The sequence below is a fragment of the Cryptotermes secundus genome, unplaced genomic scaffold (assembly GCF_002891405.2).
Source record: "Cryptotermes secundus unplaced genomic scaffold, Csec_1.0 scaffold2039, whole genome shotgun sequence".
Taxonomy (NCBI): domain Eukaryota; kingdom Metazoa; phylum Arthropoda; class Insecta; order Blattodea; family Kalotermitidae; genus Cryptotermes; species Cryptotermes secundus.
In genome coordinates, this window is record NW_019743185.1 from 11,852 (window position 1) to 29,604 (window position 17,753).

Here is a 17,753-nt window from a genome sequence, read left to right on the forward strand (position 1 = left end):
TAGATGCGTGGTTTACATGATTTTCCTCAGTATGTAGATCACAAACACTGCCTTCAAAATCATGGGTCCTTGATCACTCATGTAATATACTTTCAACATTACTGAGAACATCGTAAAATATCACCCCTCACTTCAAAATTTGGAGTATTGTGCCTGAGGTCTCATATGAATGCATCTTTGAAGTTCCTTAGATTTTGGGATATAGATATGCCAGAATATGGCATAACATTCTTTATTGTCTCAACATTTTACAAAACAAAATACATGATAAAAACAATGTACTCTTGTACTATATCACTGGATGTTTACATGGGTGCCAACATATGTAGATCTTGAGAATGATAATACTGTGTCATTAATTCTGATTCTTATCACATTAGGATACTTGACATAAGAGCGTCAGTTCTTTACTAATTGCTCTTATGTTTGATACACATGTTTGGGTTTGGCATTCTTATTAAAAAGATAATTTTATCACATGAACAAGAAAAAATATAAACCAAGAATAAATTTGCCATCATAACAGATTGTCCTCTGATGCAGCAGTCAGCTTTATGCTTGTCTGCTGCAAATGAATATTTTCCTCACCTATACAAGAAACGTATTTTGATGACACAGGATATGTACATCTACTGCATTCAGATTGAATCAGAAGTATAATTCTCCTCATTAATCAACGTCAAACTTCGTGGTTGGTACCCCGGAAAGTTATACAAATGTCTGGTCCCCGTGCAAAAAAGACTTGGAAATTGCACAGTTTAATTTTTCATGTTCTTTTAATATAAATGAACAATGATCAGTTCCATATCTGTCATATGTACAAATTTATTCTAAATCAGTCTGAAATTAAAATAAAAACCCAGAGACCAGTTTTCAATGGGTATACTGAATATTATGTCCTTTATAAAGATTCTCTGTTACCCCTGGGGGCACTGATACCTCAGTTTCAGAAAGGCTGTTTTAAATGTTATTTGTACATTCAATTTCACTATTAGTGAAATATTTTAGATTTTTCTACTCCTTCCACCCCACATATGAAGATGAAAGTATGTAGTATTCAGTAACATCCAGAATGTTACTGGAGCACTTTTCAACACTGAATTTTTAAAACTGGAGATATGGAATGTGTAATGTTAACTATTTCCAGTTACTTCAAAATATTCTCAGTAGTATGGTGTAAAACTTTCCATATCATATCGACTGCTGAAGCTAGTTGTAGTATAATTATATCATGTTAGGTTTGCACCAATGCAGGTAATTTCTTACACTCATTGCTGAATATTATGTTGTATTTATTCCATGATGTAATGCCTTAATTTTCATTATTTGGTTGACCTTGCTACTTTAAGTGATTCCCCTCCTTTGCCGAAATGATGGTCACTTACAGGGTCCAGTCCCTCATATTCCGTGTTACCGTCATCATAATATGCATAATCATAGGATACATCTGAGGTTTTGGATCCAGATTTAGATCCAGTTGTTACAGTTTTTTTCGTGTCATCATTGGCAGCAGCATTGTCGTATTCAGATGTTCTCACAGTTGTTGAACTCACAGAATAAACATTATAGTTGTTTCTCTGTTGCTGGTATTTCGTTGTACTTACAGGCTCTCTGCCTGAAGATGGTGTGATTGTCTGTTTTGGATAGTTTTGAGACGCTGTTGTTTGTGGCCGTCTCGTTGTTGGATATGTTTCTGCAGCCCTAAATGACCCAGATGGAACAACTGTAGTTTGTGAATAATACTTGCTGCTACCAGCTGAGGACTGTTTGTCTGAAGAATATGTGTCTGAGCTGGTAAAGGATGTAGATTTTGGAGTGGTGTTGATGTTGTAGTAGTTACTGTTGTAATTCTGTGAGGATCTGTTGTCTGAAGCAGTGGCTGATGTGTAGTTGTAGTTATTTGTCACAGATGTTGTGCTCTTGCTGTTGGTATTATAGTTGTTTTGGAATGTATTGAAACTGCTAGGTCTGTAGTTATTGCTTGGTGCTGTTTTCAAAAATTCATCAGTTTTTTCATCAGCCGTATCGAACTCATCTGCATTTGCTTTGTTATGGCCATAGTTCTGGTTAGTTCGCTGGTAATTGTAGTTGTTATATTCATCATCATTTGAACTTTGATAATTGTTATATGCCTGTGCACTTGAAGCTGGGGCCAATGTTGTAGATATGAAACCTACAGTAGATTTTGTGTTTGAGTAATCTGTGCTTCTCTGGTTGTAGCTGTTACCAAATCTTTTGTGATTGTTGTCACTGTTATATGAATCATAGGTAGAAGGTGAAGAAGTTGTAGTATAATAATTATTAACAGTACTCTTTTTATAATCATTTGTTGTCTGAGACCTTTGGCCATTAGTATTATAGTTGGCAAAATTATAATTATTATTTAAGTTTACTGGAGTGTTGGCTGTTGTTGGGTAATTATCAGTATTGGCTCCACTACTTTTAGTGTTGTATCTTTGTGTGTTTGTACTTCTTGGTTGTGACTGATAATTGTTGTAGTAATTTTCTGCTGTTGTTTCAATTGTTGAGTATTGTATGGGCTTCGGTGTTGTTGATTTCTGTGCAGAGAATGTACTATAGTAGTTGGCAGCATTGTAGTTATTTCCTTGGTTATTAGCATTGCTTTCTGATTGTTGCTGGTAGTTGTAATTATTGGTAGCTGCGCTGTTTGTAGCTAATGGTTGTGAGGTTGTACTACTCTGGGCATTATTTCGCTGAATTGTGTTATAACGTGGTTGATAGTAACTGTTTCCTGTCCTTGGAGTTCTGTCATTGTTCACAGCACTGGTACTTCTTTCCGTTGTTGGAGCTTTGTAATTACTCGTAGTGAATGGACCTGGACTCTGGTAGTTGCCTGTGTTGTAATTTTGTTGCTGCTGATTTCCAAAACTGTTACGCTGGTTATTGTTGTAGTTGTAATTATCATAATTGTTTGAACCACGATTGTTTTGGCTAAAAGTTGAAGATGAAACTGTTGTAGGTCTTGGGGTTGGGTAATTATCTCCGTCTTGTGCAAAGCCGTTGTTGTTTGGACGCTTGACAAGCTTCCTTACAGCTACTTTCTTCTTGTTCCCATTAGATGGACGTCTGTAGGTGTTTCCATTGAACGAATTATTCTCCTTGTGATCCCTGTAAGTCTCATCTTCGTCTTCATCCTCTTTGCCCTTGCTGGGGTTGAAGAAATTGCTACTACTGCTCCCTCTGTTTAAATAGAGACAATTATATTTGGTTACAAAATCATAAATGATTTTTTAAATTAAGAGGTCATTTTATGAGTATCTTCTTTTGTAGCCTTCTTTATATATGAGGGAGAGTCAGTATATAGGTCAAAAATGGAAATAAAACAATTGTAATGGAAATAATAGGTTTTCACGTTCATTGCTAGGTAGCAGCACAGTCCAGCTTCATGAGAGTCTCGGTAGTAGACGAGATGCGCATGCTCATAGGCTGGTTTCAGTAATGAAATTGGCGACTGTGTTTGAGGAGTATATTACCGAAGAATGGCGTTCTCTTTCACGAATTTTGTGGACAAAAGGACTCAATGCAAAGGATATTCTTAAAGAAATGCTTCCTGTTTGCGGTGGGAAGTGTTTGACATGAAAAGCGGTTCCACCTTTGTGGCAAACATTTGAGAGGTTGAAACACAGGTGCGGAAGTTGCTCAGACAACAGTCAAAAGACTTCTATGCAAGGGGTTTCGATGAACTGGTAGTGTAATGGGACGAGTTTATCAATGTTGATGAAGGATATATCAAGAAATGTTCAAATATCACTTGTTTTACTTTTTATATCCATTTGTGACCTATTCACTGACCCTCCTTCACAGAATATTGCTCTTGCAAACACAAATAAAATGTACTAACAGCAACTTAAGTCCCTACTCCAAATTAATATTATAACCTTTTTATTTCTATAATTTCTAAATAAAAGACAGACCAAGTTTATGAAAGCAGTAACCACAATGGAATGGAAGCATTCAGAAACATGCACATGATAAAACAACGAAAAAATTGAAACGTGTCAAATATCGAATAAAGGGATTTTGAAAGTATATTATTTTGTTATGTAATAAAAAATCACTGACAAGATTTTGATCTTAATTTACATCCCCATTATGAGAATTGCGCCGTGATACATAATCTCGCATACACAATGGACAGATAATTTCTTCCAAGGGTAAAGACTGTGAAGATGACCATTCCATGATGTGCAGGATCCTCAGTGCTCCATAAATTTGCATATTGTGCTGAACCTTTCACTTAGCTAAACCTATTTCTTCATCAGACATCAGTACCTCAGTAAGTCTTTTTGCTGTAGTCGACTGTCACCGGTCTCACTCCTCTGTAGGAAGTAGTCCTCTTCTTCGTCTGATGGACGGTTCTTGTAGCGGGGACGGGGTTTGGACGCTGCAGGAGCCTTGACAGGGGGCCTTATGCTTGAAGGTCCCAAAGGAATTGGAGTGGCATTACTGGTACCCAAACTTGGACTGCTGGGATTATAGCCTTCAAGGATAACGCAAACACAAATTAATATTTTGTTCTTAAGGCTTTGATATTAACCATTGTATCTGTATCTCCATTTTTGCTCCAAATTTGATAACTATTTCAGGACACTCTATCTCTGTGAACGTGGTAAAACAGAGAGGCCATAAGATATTCCCATCACTGAAGCTAGAACAAATTTAAACTAATAGTGACAGTTGCATTTCAACTTCAGAAGAAAAATTAACAAGTATCTGCAACATAAAATATGATACTGAACTGATATATACTATCTTTACAATCTATAATGTTATGACCACCACCAACAACAGTGACTACAGTAATAATAATTACTGTATAATAAAAATAATAATAAATGGACAAACTTTAAGAAGCAGTAACAATTATTACTGTTATTATAATTATGATATTACCACCACCACTACTACTACTACTATGACTACCATTACTATTAATATTTACAAATTAGTAGTAATACTTTAACTTTTGTCTCATGAAATTTGGAAAAATGATATATTATTAAAATAATTGTAACTTGTAATGATCAGGTATGCACAACACAACTATGAATGACAGGGATATTAATACATTATACATTATAAGAAACCTATATAATCTAATGCACTTCTAATTTTGTTTCTTGTGCCTAACACAAAATCTCCTAATCTTCTGAGAGAGACAGAGATTAAATATCATCAGTATGGAGCAAGGCTGTAGCGTAGTTGGTTGAGGCACTATGCTACAAGCTGGAAGGTTGCAGGTTCGATTCCTGATGTCATTTGATTCTTTTAATTGACCTAACCCTTCAAGCTCCACTGTGACCTGGGGTCAACCCAGCATCTTAACAGAAATTTTCCTTTGGGTTAAGGGGCAGCCAGCACATAAGGCTGACAACCTCACCACCATCTGTGAGCTGATTGTCCAGAAAATGTGGGAGCCTCAACGTCTCAGAACCCTACAGGCCTCCATGACCTGTTACACTGATAGCTTTATGTTTTATCATATCATTAATACAGGTATGCACTTCTGATATAAGGAAACTGTTTTTGTCTATTTACATTGGTCCTTATATTTAAAAAAAGACTAATGGGTAACATGATATCCTGGCTGGAACCTAATTTGCTATAGTTATGCTTACTGAATAACTGGATTTCTCAGCTAGAAGTCAACCTTCTGCCACAAAGGAACTGAATTTCATGTCTGGAAGCTAACCTTCTGCTTATTGAGTAATCGAGCTCAGCGGGAACCTACTGTTCTATAGTCATCTGTTTGAATTAATGTAGCATAGTGCAATTAACATTACCAATTGGGACCTTGTTTTGTGTAGTATAGCATAATTATGCTTGGAAACTAGGAGAAAACATGCTGTATATATGCTGCTTACCAATGCGGTACAGGTCAAAGTTATCACTGTAATACAGTGCTGCTGCTTCACAGTCAATGTCGAACCAGTTAGCACAGATCTGGTTCTCTTGGTCAAAAGATGTGTCGTTTGGACACAGGAACCGGTAATCTTGCACCTGTAACAATAATGTAACTTTTATATCAAATATGTATTAGCCTATATATACATATTTTGCTGACATTAGCACTATAAGTATCTGACAGACTGTTGAGACATTCAGATTTAGTCTTGATAATTAGTATATTTTTACAATTATTGACTTTCTGGACATTATTCATCGTCCTGTATTTTTATTTAAAAACAGGACGGTTGATAATGTCCAAAAGGTCAACATGTAATTTTATTAATACACAATCATCACAACCCTTTAGATCTTAAGCATATTTTGTGTATGGCTGCGTGGCAAAAATAATTCTCCTTCCTCGAATTATAGACAAATATAGTGTTCTGTTAGTTATACCAAACTACAGCTCTATTTGTCATGGCCAGAATTCTTTTTCTGATTTTATTGTAAACAGAGATTCCATGTTTATGTTATACCTGACTAATAAATATGCCAATAAGAGGGTTTTATTGAAATTTATCAACTTAGAAATTCCTTTCTTTCTTATTCACTTAATAGGAAGTGTCAATCCTTACCCCCAGACCTGGCACCTTCACGCAGACATGGAACATCTGGCAGTCTGTCTCGTGGTCTGCATAGTAGCCCCCAAGAATCTTGTCCTGGCAATTGAAGTTTGTCTCTGGCATGTCATCCAGACTGTAGTTCGGAGGACGTTTCTGTGCGACCACGCAAACCACAAGAAATCCTGCAAGTAGTTCTTATTTCAAGCAACAATGAATATGGGGCCTACATGAAAATTTAGTTGGTTTGTGGGGCCAACAACATCTTACCTAAAATAAAAACAAGGGACTTCATGATGGTGGTTGACCTCCCCATCCTGTTGTTATTTAATATTCTTTTTCTACCTGTAATAAAAAAAAAACAAATTATACAAAAGTTTTAATATTTATATTAATTTTGTTGTTTTGAATACAGAGAAATATTGGAGCCTTTGCATCTGATTTATGTCAATGCACAAAATATTTTAAAATATTCAGTTTCATCAGAATTAAAGAAGATTATTAAGACTAAAGATTTAAAGAACTGTTATAATTGTGTACCTACATAAATTCTTTCCCTGTTGAAGAATTTTGTCTTCTGGGCTATAACGCCATGTAGTCCGGTGGAAACCAACTGACATTTTGGAGGAACATCCCGCCGCCATCTTTGGGGTTGAAGAAGAAGCCAAACAAGAAATCAGCATGAAGCAGCCATCAGGGGATTATTAACCATTAAGATGGAGGCGATATGCTCCTCTGAAATGTTGGTCAAATTTTACCGGACTGCACGGCTTTATATTCATGACCACCGTTGTGAGAACTTCAAATATTACTTTCTCTGTCTTTTTTACTGCTGTGAGATTCAATTATTTAGACAGAAAATTTAGCATAAAAACAGATATATCGGAAAATAAATATTCTGGTCTTACTTACTTACTTACTTACGGAGCTAAGCCCATCTTGAGGAGAAGCCAAATCTGTAGCTACTCAAGAATTTCCCAGCATTTTATGGAACCTGAAGGTTCATTACCATGTTCACAAGAGCCCTCCACTGGTCCCTATCCTGATCCAGATCAATCCAATCCATACCATCCCATCCTATCAATCCTATCTCCATCCACCTATGCCTTGGTCTTCCCAGTGGGCTCTTTCATTCTGGCTTTCCAACCAATATTCTATATGCATTTCTTTTCTTCCCCATTCGTTCTACATGCCCTACCCAACTCATCTTCCTTGACTTGATCATTCTAATTATAGTTGGAGAAGAGTACAAGTTATGTATGAAGCTCCTCATTATGCAGTTTTCTCCAGCCTCCTGTCACTTCATCTCTCTTCGGTCCAAATATTCTCCTCAACACCCTGTTCTCAAACACCCTCAATCTATGTTCCTCCCATAAAGTAAGAGACCAATTTTCATGCCCATACAGAACCACGGGCAAAATTATAGTTTTGTATAGTCTAATTTTTATATTCTGGTCTAGGATGAATAAGCAGAGAATAGAGAAAATTAAGCAATGTGGAACGTCATGAATTATAAAACGACTTTATGAAACAGGTTCAAATTTCGACGGAGAATATTTACAGCAGAGTGTATAAGAAATACATAATCTCAGTAGCTTGGAAAATTTTATAATGACAGGTCTATATTAAAATACGAAGGTTGATGAAATAACAGTATGATACTGCTCTCTAGAGGAAACATTTTCGACAAACTTTGCTTATAAGGGGAAAAACTTCGTCAGAATACATAACCTCTGTGTTTCTTCGAACTGGCGACACAGCCGAACCTTATTACGATTTGTCTCAAATGCAACAATGGGGCGGAGCGTTCGACTCCTAGCCACAGTTTCCGCAGTAAACCATCCATCCACTGTTACACACGTCAGGTAACGATTTTACTGAATATATATGCCTACACGCTCTCAAATGCAAACTTGTTTTTGGCAAAGGGTGAGACTTGCAATGCCGACTGAACAATAGGTACCCCTCGCTGAAGTGCTAAATTTTTTTTACGGCAAAAATCGGGACTGCAATGCCGACTGAAGCGTAGCTGTCTCTCACTGCCAGATTAATGTCCTTCCTGTAAGTGCTACTACTACAGATTTGTGTTGTGATTGTAGGGCATTCAAGCAAACTCAGAGCTTTTGTATGCACTGTATAGATCCAAGTACTGATAGAGTGTATGTGGAACATTAAAAATGCTGGATTGACAGATGAAAGAGAAATAGATCCTTTGGTGGAATGAGAATTGGTAGGGTAAAGACTATGAGGACGAAATGCTCCATTGCCACTTTGTTCACCCAGAACTGGTTATAGCTGTAGCTGTAACTTGGAAACTAATTCAGAAATCGCAATTTGACGATCTTTACGCGTTGCGTCCTTTTATGTGTCGTCCACAAGAGTACACTCGTATTTCTGTCTGTCAGCACAACAATTCAGGTGAAAGAAATAAATAATGTTGATCACATGTTTCGATCCCTATTGGGTCATCATCAGGTATATCTCTGCGTACTTAGATGCCGAATTTTTGTTCAGTATGGATCCGTAATTTGTCTTTATATTTAACTATATATGATTGTTTTAGTAGTGAATCTCTGGTTTGTTTACTCTTCGGATTTGAGCCGTATTGGTATAAAATTAAATTAAATAAATTGAAGTTTCTTGAAAATCAATTAAAATTAGTTAAGATGAAATTGGGATTTGAACCCACGATCCCAGTGTTCGAGAGGTCGAAGACCGTTCACGCCTTAGGCCGCGCGGGCACTGTGATCGGCCTTGAAGCCTGACGCAGTTTAATATCGGATAATTTGACTTCAGTTAAGTCGGTGATAGTATGAAGTGATTAGGTGATACGAAGTTCTTTCTTCACGCTGAAAGCTGGTATCAAGGTGGTATGCAACGTGCAACACCACTCGCAGAAGGGAATATGACGTATGAAAAGAAGAGACCTTGAAGGCAGAATATTCAGTGGTTTCGGCAGTCCCTAAGATGTCATCTAGAATATTCATTTCTTTGGAATCTGCTCCGCATAGAAACCATTGTGAAGTCATTTTGGATTTGAGGTTCCGGAAACGGTAAAAAAAGTAAAGTAAGTAAAGCTATCCCTGTAACAGGCCGTGAAGGCCCATAGGGGTGTGAGACGTTGAGAGTCCCACATTATCTAGACAATCAGCTCAAAGATGGCGGTAAGGTTGTCAGCCTTACGCGCCGGCCGCGCTTTACTCCCCAGGAAAATTATTTAATTAATTCCTGGTACTCATTTCTATTAGATGCTGAGTGGATCCCAGGGCCATAGTGCGGCTGGAAGGATTAGGTCAATTGAAAGAAATCCAATGACCTCATCGGGACTTGAACCCGCGACCTTCCGGCTTGTAGCATAGTGCCTCAACCAACTACGCTACCGCGTGTACCTTCAGGAATGTGCTGCTATGTGTTCCGGTAGAAATTCACCGACATTACGGAGGAATATACTCTCGCCATCATCAGTAAAGTTATGCTTGTTGCCTGCTTCTTGCTGGTTAATTGCTAGGCGCACTATTCAACACTGAAAATGGAGGTAGTCTATTACTCAGAAAGTGGATGAACTTCTATCGGACAAAACAGCCTCAGATCCCAGAATATAATGGTGATCATATTTGAACTTAATTATTATTATTATTATTATTATTATTATTATTATCATTATTATTTTAACTGCAAATGGGTTTTTGCCCGGTGGCAGTGGTACTACAATAAGACAACACATGAATAACACACATCACACAAAAAACACACCACACTCAAACAAAACACAGCACACAAAGCTAAACAAACAATGAGGTACACTACACACAACGAATAAAATGCAAATACAATTACAACTACAATTATATAAATTAATATTAATAAAAATAATCGTACTATACACTAAAGAGTAACAAAAATGAAATAAATAGTATCATGAAGTGATGCTCTCACATTTCACCATGACCGTCCCTTCATTCCACTTCAATGATCTCATTTACCCTTCACCTCAAATTCACTTCACTTCACTTCACTTCATTTCACTTCACTTCACTTCACTTCACTTCACTTCACTGCATTTTTTGATGATCCCTCACCCCCAAATAGAAAATGGTCTGTCCTAATGAAAAAAACAATTTTGAACGCAGTGAGTATAAACGTTTATGGTGTTGTATGCAGCCTTATGTCACGATAAATAAAAGTTTATCTGGGACAGGTCTCAAAGACATTAACAATTTATATGACATGTCAAGAAATGTCGAAGACACTGAACATTCTTTCATTTGAGTGCCTATCACACAATAAATACCACCTTGATATGAAACAAGTCCATAGCCAAAGAAATTTCAAATAAAATAATAAATTTAATTATGTATTTTATTTATCGCATAATTGTAATAAATTACGATTCTAGGGACGCATTCATATAACTGGTGTACTAACATGATCCCTCATAACGCTGTCTTTCCCAGAAATAAATACAATACACATACAACGCACTTTGATGGCTACTTAAACTTAGGCGTTAACGCAAGCGTCTATGTATACAGATGCCGAAAGCAGAATGCGCTTTGTTCTGATGCGCACAGGAATTTACTTCTGACTTTTTGATCCACTTTCAGTGAAGAGTGCTTGATAAGGAATTTTGGCTGCACAAGGTTTTGTACAACATAACTTCTACAATAATATTTAAATCATACATGGAAGCCAGGATAGCTCAGTCGGTATAGCGACAGATTACGGGCTGGAAAGATGGGGTTCGATTCCCGGAACAGGAAACCGATTTGTCTCTACCCCACAGCGTCCAGACCGGCTCTGGTCTTCACCCAGCCTGTTATCCAATGAGTACCGAGGACTAGTTCCCACAAGTTAAAGCGGCCGATGCGTGAAGCTGACCACTCACTTCCATCTAGTGCCGTGGTCAAGAATTATGGAGATATAGCTCTGCTCTCAGAGAGTACCGGTGTTGTCAACATGGTATGGCCATCAGCACGCGGTAGCGTAGGTGGTTGAAGCACTATGCTACAAGCCGGAAGGGCGCGGGTCCGAGTCCCGGTGAGGTAGATTTTTTCAATTGACCTAATTCTTCCACCCGCACTAGGCCTTTGGGTCGACTGAACCTCTTAACAGAAATGAGTACCAGGAATCTTCCTGGGGCGGGGGGGGGGGGCTGACAACCTTACCGGCATCTGTTAGCCGACTGTCTGAAGAAAATGTGGGAGCCTCGACGTCTCACAACCCTATGGGCCTTCACGGCCTGTTACAGGGATAGCTTTAACTTCTTACCTTTTATTTCTACTCTCACACACGTCTTCATGGCGTTGGTGCTTAATTAATTACCGTTACCGTTAACGTGCATAGAAGGCTTCTTTAGAAATGACAACTGGTAGAGTTCTGAGTTCTCACTCTTCTTGCATAACCGCTTTCTTACAGCCACGACGCACAACGGGGAATAAGATGCGGGATTGCATAAGAAGACAGGCGCTATAGCACAGAAGGAAAGTTCCGACGATATATTTACTCTTGCTAAGAATTCAAGTGGACATGCTACTGGCTCAGTCAATTCAAAGTAGACGAATAAGCATAACAGCAAGACTGAAATATCAGAGCCAAGCCCAAGCAGTGTACAGAAAAGGAACAGTTCAAGAGGCCAGACAGTGTTAGAGCAATCTACAGACGAGTTGGAGCCCATTCAGAAGCAGGACGAAGGCAGGAACGCACCGGTAACGATCACCAACTTAGTCATAAACTCCGCGGACGCTAAAGAATGCCCAGACACCTGTGGGAAGCCGTCGAGGTTCACGTGCAACGTGACAACAAAATTCAACGAGAATCAGCCAATTAAGATAGTTCAGTGGAACGGTAGAAGCCCAAGAAGCTACGATGTGCTACAGAGGGCCGGATGGGCACTGCCTAGGTCATATATATACATTCAAAATAAATTAATAAGCAGCGCACTATATTTGACCACATTTTGATCGTGAAGCGACCACTTCAACTAAAAAAAACTCATACTTAATCCGTTTCTCTGATACCTTAAGGTATCGAGGTTGTTTTTTTTATTATTTTGATCATCTTACAGACGGTAGGACACTTTGGACGTGAGATCAGCCCGTCGCAAGGCCTCTACCTAAACACTGGACAACACAAACACAGAATAAACACATTCGCATACCAAACATCTATGCTTTTTATGGGATTCGAACCCACGATCCCGGTTTCCGATCGAGCGAAACCAGTATATGCCATAGCTTGGCTGCCGTGGCTGGCACTAAGAAATTCAAATGTTGATGTAAGTCTTCCTCATGTAGTTATTAAGAAGATTAGGTTTGCACGGCGACTAAATTCCACATGCCCATGACTCGGTAATTACGCCCTTGAATATTAGATACGGTCATCTTGAGGAAACAGAAAATATAAACTCGTGGAGAGTGGGGAATAGCCACTACGAGACAACAGGTAATAAATTGTTTGACATCTAATTAATGTATGGCATCTGAAGGTGGCACCAATGCATGTCGAATGATGTAAAAATGAAACACGTGTAACTCGGAAATTGTAAATTGTTGAAGACATTTGTGAAAGTGCGAACGGCCAGGAATTCTATTTTCATTTCGAATGAACGACACACATTTCGAATAGGATGCCTCAACCAAGGGTAAATGAGTCCTCCACATATATTTGTTCTGTGTCACCAGATCTAGTAATCTAATCTAGTCCAGGCACTTGTTAATTCCCACAATTTTTCTGATATGAATGACATAATTGTTTTAGTTTGAGTTTTTCATTTTGAAGGGGAAAAATTAAAATAGGCTCATGAGATCAACATGCTGTCTGTGTATCCCCCTGTATTAACTTTTGAATCCCTGAACCAGTCTTTATGAAACTTGGTAAGTGTGTCATGACACCTGAGCCCATCTCAACGGCGTGCTTCATAAAAATCCCTCAACTCAGTCTGTATGTGTATCTCCCGTTTGTTGTTAGGCAACCGATCGGTAAAGAAAACGAGTTACAATGGCAACGAATACACACGCAACAATTAGAGAAATGTTGGACGCATCGTTTTCTATATGGTCCGTGTGGTGTCAAAGAAAAACAGATGAGTTCGCCCCAGAATTTTTTCGTTGCAGTTTATATCGAGTTGTGGAACTTAGGGACGTGGCGCCACGTCTGAATGTAGGAGTGTCCCATCGCAGAAGAATGTAAACTAATGTCACTTTCTGTTCTTTGTAGAGAAGTCTCAGGAAAGAAACCTCAGTGTAAAGCTTCCTACTCTGCGTTTATTTCTTATATTCATTTAATAAAATCTTTGTGCTTCTCTCGTAATTTCACTACTGGAACGAGGCAGTATCAAAGAACTATAGCAGTGATCATCTTGTAAGATTTGACGTTTTCACGGCTGTGACTATGAAGAATGCAGTCTTCTGAGATGTGGCGCCGTGTAGATCTTGTATGAGCCGACGTTTCGGAGGAACGTATAACCTCCATCTTCATTGTAAAAAGATCCGCGAGCGAGGAACGAGCATGAGCACATGTCTAGAAGACTGCTCACGCTAGTGCCTCGCTCGCAGATTCTTCTGTCCTGAAGATGGAGCCGATACGTTCCTCCGAAACTTCAATTCAAACAAGATCTACACGGCGCAACATCCAAGAAGACAGCATTCTTCAATAATCATCTTGCTCTCGAACCTCTTACGCATTTTTACTTTATAATCAGTCATTGATTACGAATTTCTTCTAAGAAAAGGTACAAAACGAAAAGTCGTCTCCCCGCTTAATTAATTGTGCACGACGCCATGAAGACGATTTTTGAACTCGGCAGTAGATAGAGATAAGTGATCAGCTTCACGTCCCGGCCACTTCACTCCCAGGGAAGGAGCCACGGTGAACCCGAGAGCTTGTTTTGGACGCTGTGGAATAGAGAAAAATTTCTTTGCCCTGCCAGTAATCGAACCCCGTCCGTCCAGTCCACAGCCCACCTGTATACTGACTGAGCTATCCTGGCTCTTGAATTTTTGTTTTCAAATATTTAAGAATTTGGTATCCAGCTCACAGTAAATAAAATGTATCTCCATTATATCTGTTGAGGACTATTTTACAACGCGACAAGTAGTTATAATAAGTGTACTGAAGAATGCTATTACATATAATTGGTGAACTGGAAATAGTTCGAGTGAAGACGGTCGTGGCATAATCGAGGAACGATCTCGGTATTTGCTTGGATGGACTGGGGAAAACCATATAAATTCTGAGTAAGAAGAACCGGGGATTCGAATTGAGCACCTTCCGAATACGGATCTTGAACTTTACCTCCTCGCCAACCCTATCGGTGCGTTTTCTTTATAAGGATCCATTGATTAATGATGTTTGTGAAAATAACTGGGGATTTATTTCGAAGGTCATACGAAACACATTCAGTGGACAAACCTCTGAAGTTTCAATATTAAAGAAGGTGGTAAATAACGTAACCACTGTGCTTTAAAGTGCTAAAATAAATTATGAGTCACTGTCTGCTCAAAAATAGTCATCACTTTTATTTGTAAAAGGTAAAAGAAAGTAAAGCTATCCCTGTAACAGGCCGTGGAGGCCCATAAGGCTGTGAGACGTCGAAGCTCCCATATTTTCTTTAGACATTCGGCCCACAGTTGGCAGTAAGGTTGTCAGCCATAAATGCTGGACGTTCTTTACCCCTAAGATTATTCCTGGTACTCTTTTCTGTTGGAGGCTGAGTCGAACCCAAGGCCATCTTGAGGCTGGAAGACTTAGGTAAATTGAAGAAATCCACCTTATCGGGATTTGAACCCGCGACCTTCCGGCTTGTAGCGTAATGCTTCAACCAACCACGCTACCGCGTACCCCCCATCACTTTTATTTGTGGGCTTTGAAACTGTCAGATTTCGCGGTTATAGGACGTTAAGATTCGAACCGCTTATGCCTCCAAGCAGAATGTGTAAGTATGAGTTTCTGATTGGTCAAGTGAACCTAAAACGTTAACTCCTACAAGCTATGAAGCATGTGATCAGATATGTTCATTTTCACACTAAAATTACAATTATAATCTTATTAATTAAGTAAAGACGTAAGTTTATCAGTATATGGCTCTACAGCCCTTTGTTGAGCCTTGGCTTTTTTTTTAAGTTTCTTAATCCTATACACAGTTGATAGGACTCTTGGACGGGGATCAGCCCATCGCAAGGCCGCTACCTACACACAGAACAACACAAAAACAGAATAAACGAGCCCAGACATCCATGCCTTGAGTGGGATTCGAACCCACGACGGCGCCGCCACTGTGATCAGCTAAAGACACAACAGTTTTTGGTTCAAGCTCACCAAACCAGGGCGCACTCACCAACAAACAGATCTCACTCACTACAGGTCACTCTGCAGAAGCTGCAGCCGTAGCCAGACTCCTGAACACTGACTGGCGATGGGAGACTGAAGGAGTCTGTTGCCTCATCTCTTCCGATGTATGAGAAACCCCTCCCAAAGGAGAGTGAAAGGATGCATTTCTTTCCATCCCATCCCCACTATTGTTCTTATGTCAAGTTCTCTCTGTTGCTCGCTACAGGTAACCCCTCTCTACAGAAGACGGAAGGAAAACTTGATGCCCTTTGACGTTCCCTCGCAGCCTCTTCTTCAACGACTCAGTTACGTGACGGTTTTGTAGGCCAGCGGATATACGAGCATTACGTTATTCTTATGCTAGAAACAAGACTGTCCATGACAATTCGTTTTATAGCGGAATAAAACTTCAGAGACTGCTACGGCATTTAAGCGACAAGGCACTGCTTATAAAGTCTTAGCCAACACGTACACGTGGGGCCTGATATCAATTACATTTTATCGTCCAAGAATGTCTTGAGTTTCCTTCCTCATGCTTAAAATTGTATGTATCTGTGTGTAATGTTGTCCTTATGCGCCATGATGTAGCGAGATATAGTTCCACTGCGTGGAGGTTACCAGTTCCATCCTCTTGGAAAGAGCTCCAGTAACAACTGCATAGGCCCAGAACCAGTGTGGGCGCTATGAACAGGAGAACATTTATTTCTGCTGCCACGTATCCTAACCCGACTCGGTTGTGCAGCTGCAGTATAGTTTCCATACCCACTGAGTTACTCCGACTTAATGTAATATGACATGTAGACCAGTTGTTAGGCAACGGCCGTTACTAGGAAGAGGCCCATAAACAGCAACAGAAAAAACGTTTTTTTTTTTCGTGCGATCCGTGCCGAGATGTTGCAAGCAGGACAGTTAGTGAGGAATGAGCCGAATGAGTGACTGAAAGAAAGTGAGAGCCAGCCGAGTCCACTCATTGGAGAGGGTCTGACCAGTACTAGTCAGACTCCTCTTCTCATTGAAGAGGAGGCCCCTTTTCAAAACACGCAAAAGTCGGGAAAGAACAAAAATATGGTCATGGGTCTCAAGGGGGCTGGAATCAAGAATGATTGTGTTGGCGAGGGCCAGCAGAATTTCACTGGATTGGAGCCAGTCAGTCTGTGGAGTGGAAGAGATGGTTGAATGAGTGGGTCGGGAACCCAGAGGAAGGGAAACGTTCGTCGTTGGAAGCGCTACCGAGCAACGGCTAGCGAAGACTCTATCAGTTTGAGAAGACCTAGCATGTCCTGTAGTGGTTTATGCAGTGTGTAGAACAGTGACAGCATTGTCCTTGCTTGTAGTGACGAGCTGCATAAGTGTGCAATAAAACCGGTTTATAGTCAATCACGTGACAATATATATACCTGTATGTGTGTATATATATATTTTTAGATGTCTTTAAAGTCTATACGAATTAAAAACCAATCAAATCCCGTTTTACTTTTTACACTGATAATTAATGGGGAGCCGAGAATGCCCCGTGAGAAAGCTATGGGATGGACGGTCGAGAATTCGGGGTTCAATCCACAAATTTAAGTCTACTCCCCTTCCCCCTCATTTCTCCCTTTCTGCGAAAAATTGGTTGTGCATATGGTTGCAGGCCTCTGAGGCTGTACGGTGACAGCATGAACCTAAGTATACTCCATCTACTGTGGGCATGAGGACGCGTCATTGTCAATTAGTGACGTAAGCCTGTACGCCAAAAACAAACAAACAAACAACAAACTCCGTGGCCTGTAAGTCCGCAAGCGAAGTATACCGACAGAGCGACCGCCGCTTGTCGGCGAAGTTAGTGCCAATTTTAAGAGGATAGAGGGTGTCACGTGGTCAGCGCAACGAATCCCCACGGCCGTTAATCTCGGT

General features: G+C 39.6%; 1 protein-coding gene across 2 annotated transcripts; it reads right to left on the reverse strand.

Annotated features, from left to right (window-relative positions):
- Positions 1-425: 425 nt before the first annotated feature.
- Positions 426-16,054, reverse strand: LOC111874082 (homeobox protein 2). 2 transcript variants are annotated; one of them, XM_023869289.2, is made up of 6 exons: positions 15,865-16,054; positions 6,801-6,875; positions 6,546-6,715; positions 5,886-6,021; positions 4,294-4,501; positions 426-3,201 (listed from the first exon to the last, which is right to left on the reverse strand). In XM_023869289.2, the coding sequence occupies exons 2-6, from the start codon at positions 6,844-6,846 to the stop codon at positions 1,323-1,325; spliced, it is 2,439 nt and encodes an 812-aa protein (XP_023725057.1). In that variant the 5' UTR covers positions 6,847-6,875; positions 15,865-16,054; the 3' UTR covers positions 426-1,322. The 2 variants fall into 2 exon arrangements, with proteins under 2 accessions (XP_023725057.1, XP_033611212.1); XM_033755321.1 differs by lacking the exon at positions 15,865-16,054 and adding an exon at positions 11,799-11,923.
- Positions 16,055-17,753: the final 1,699 nt, after the last annotated feature.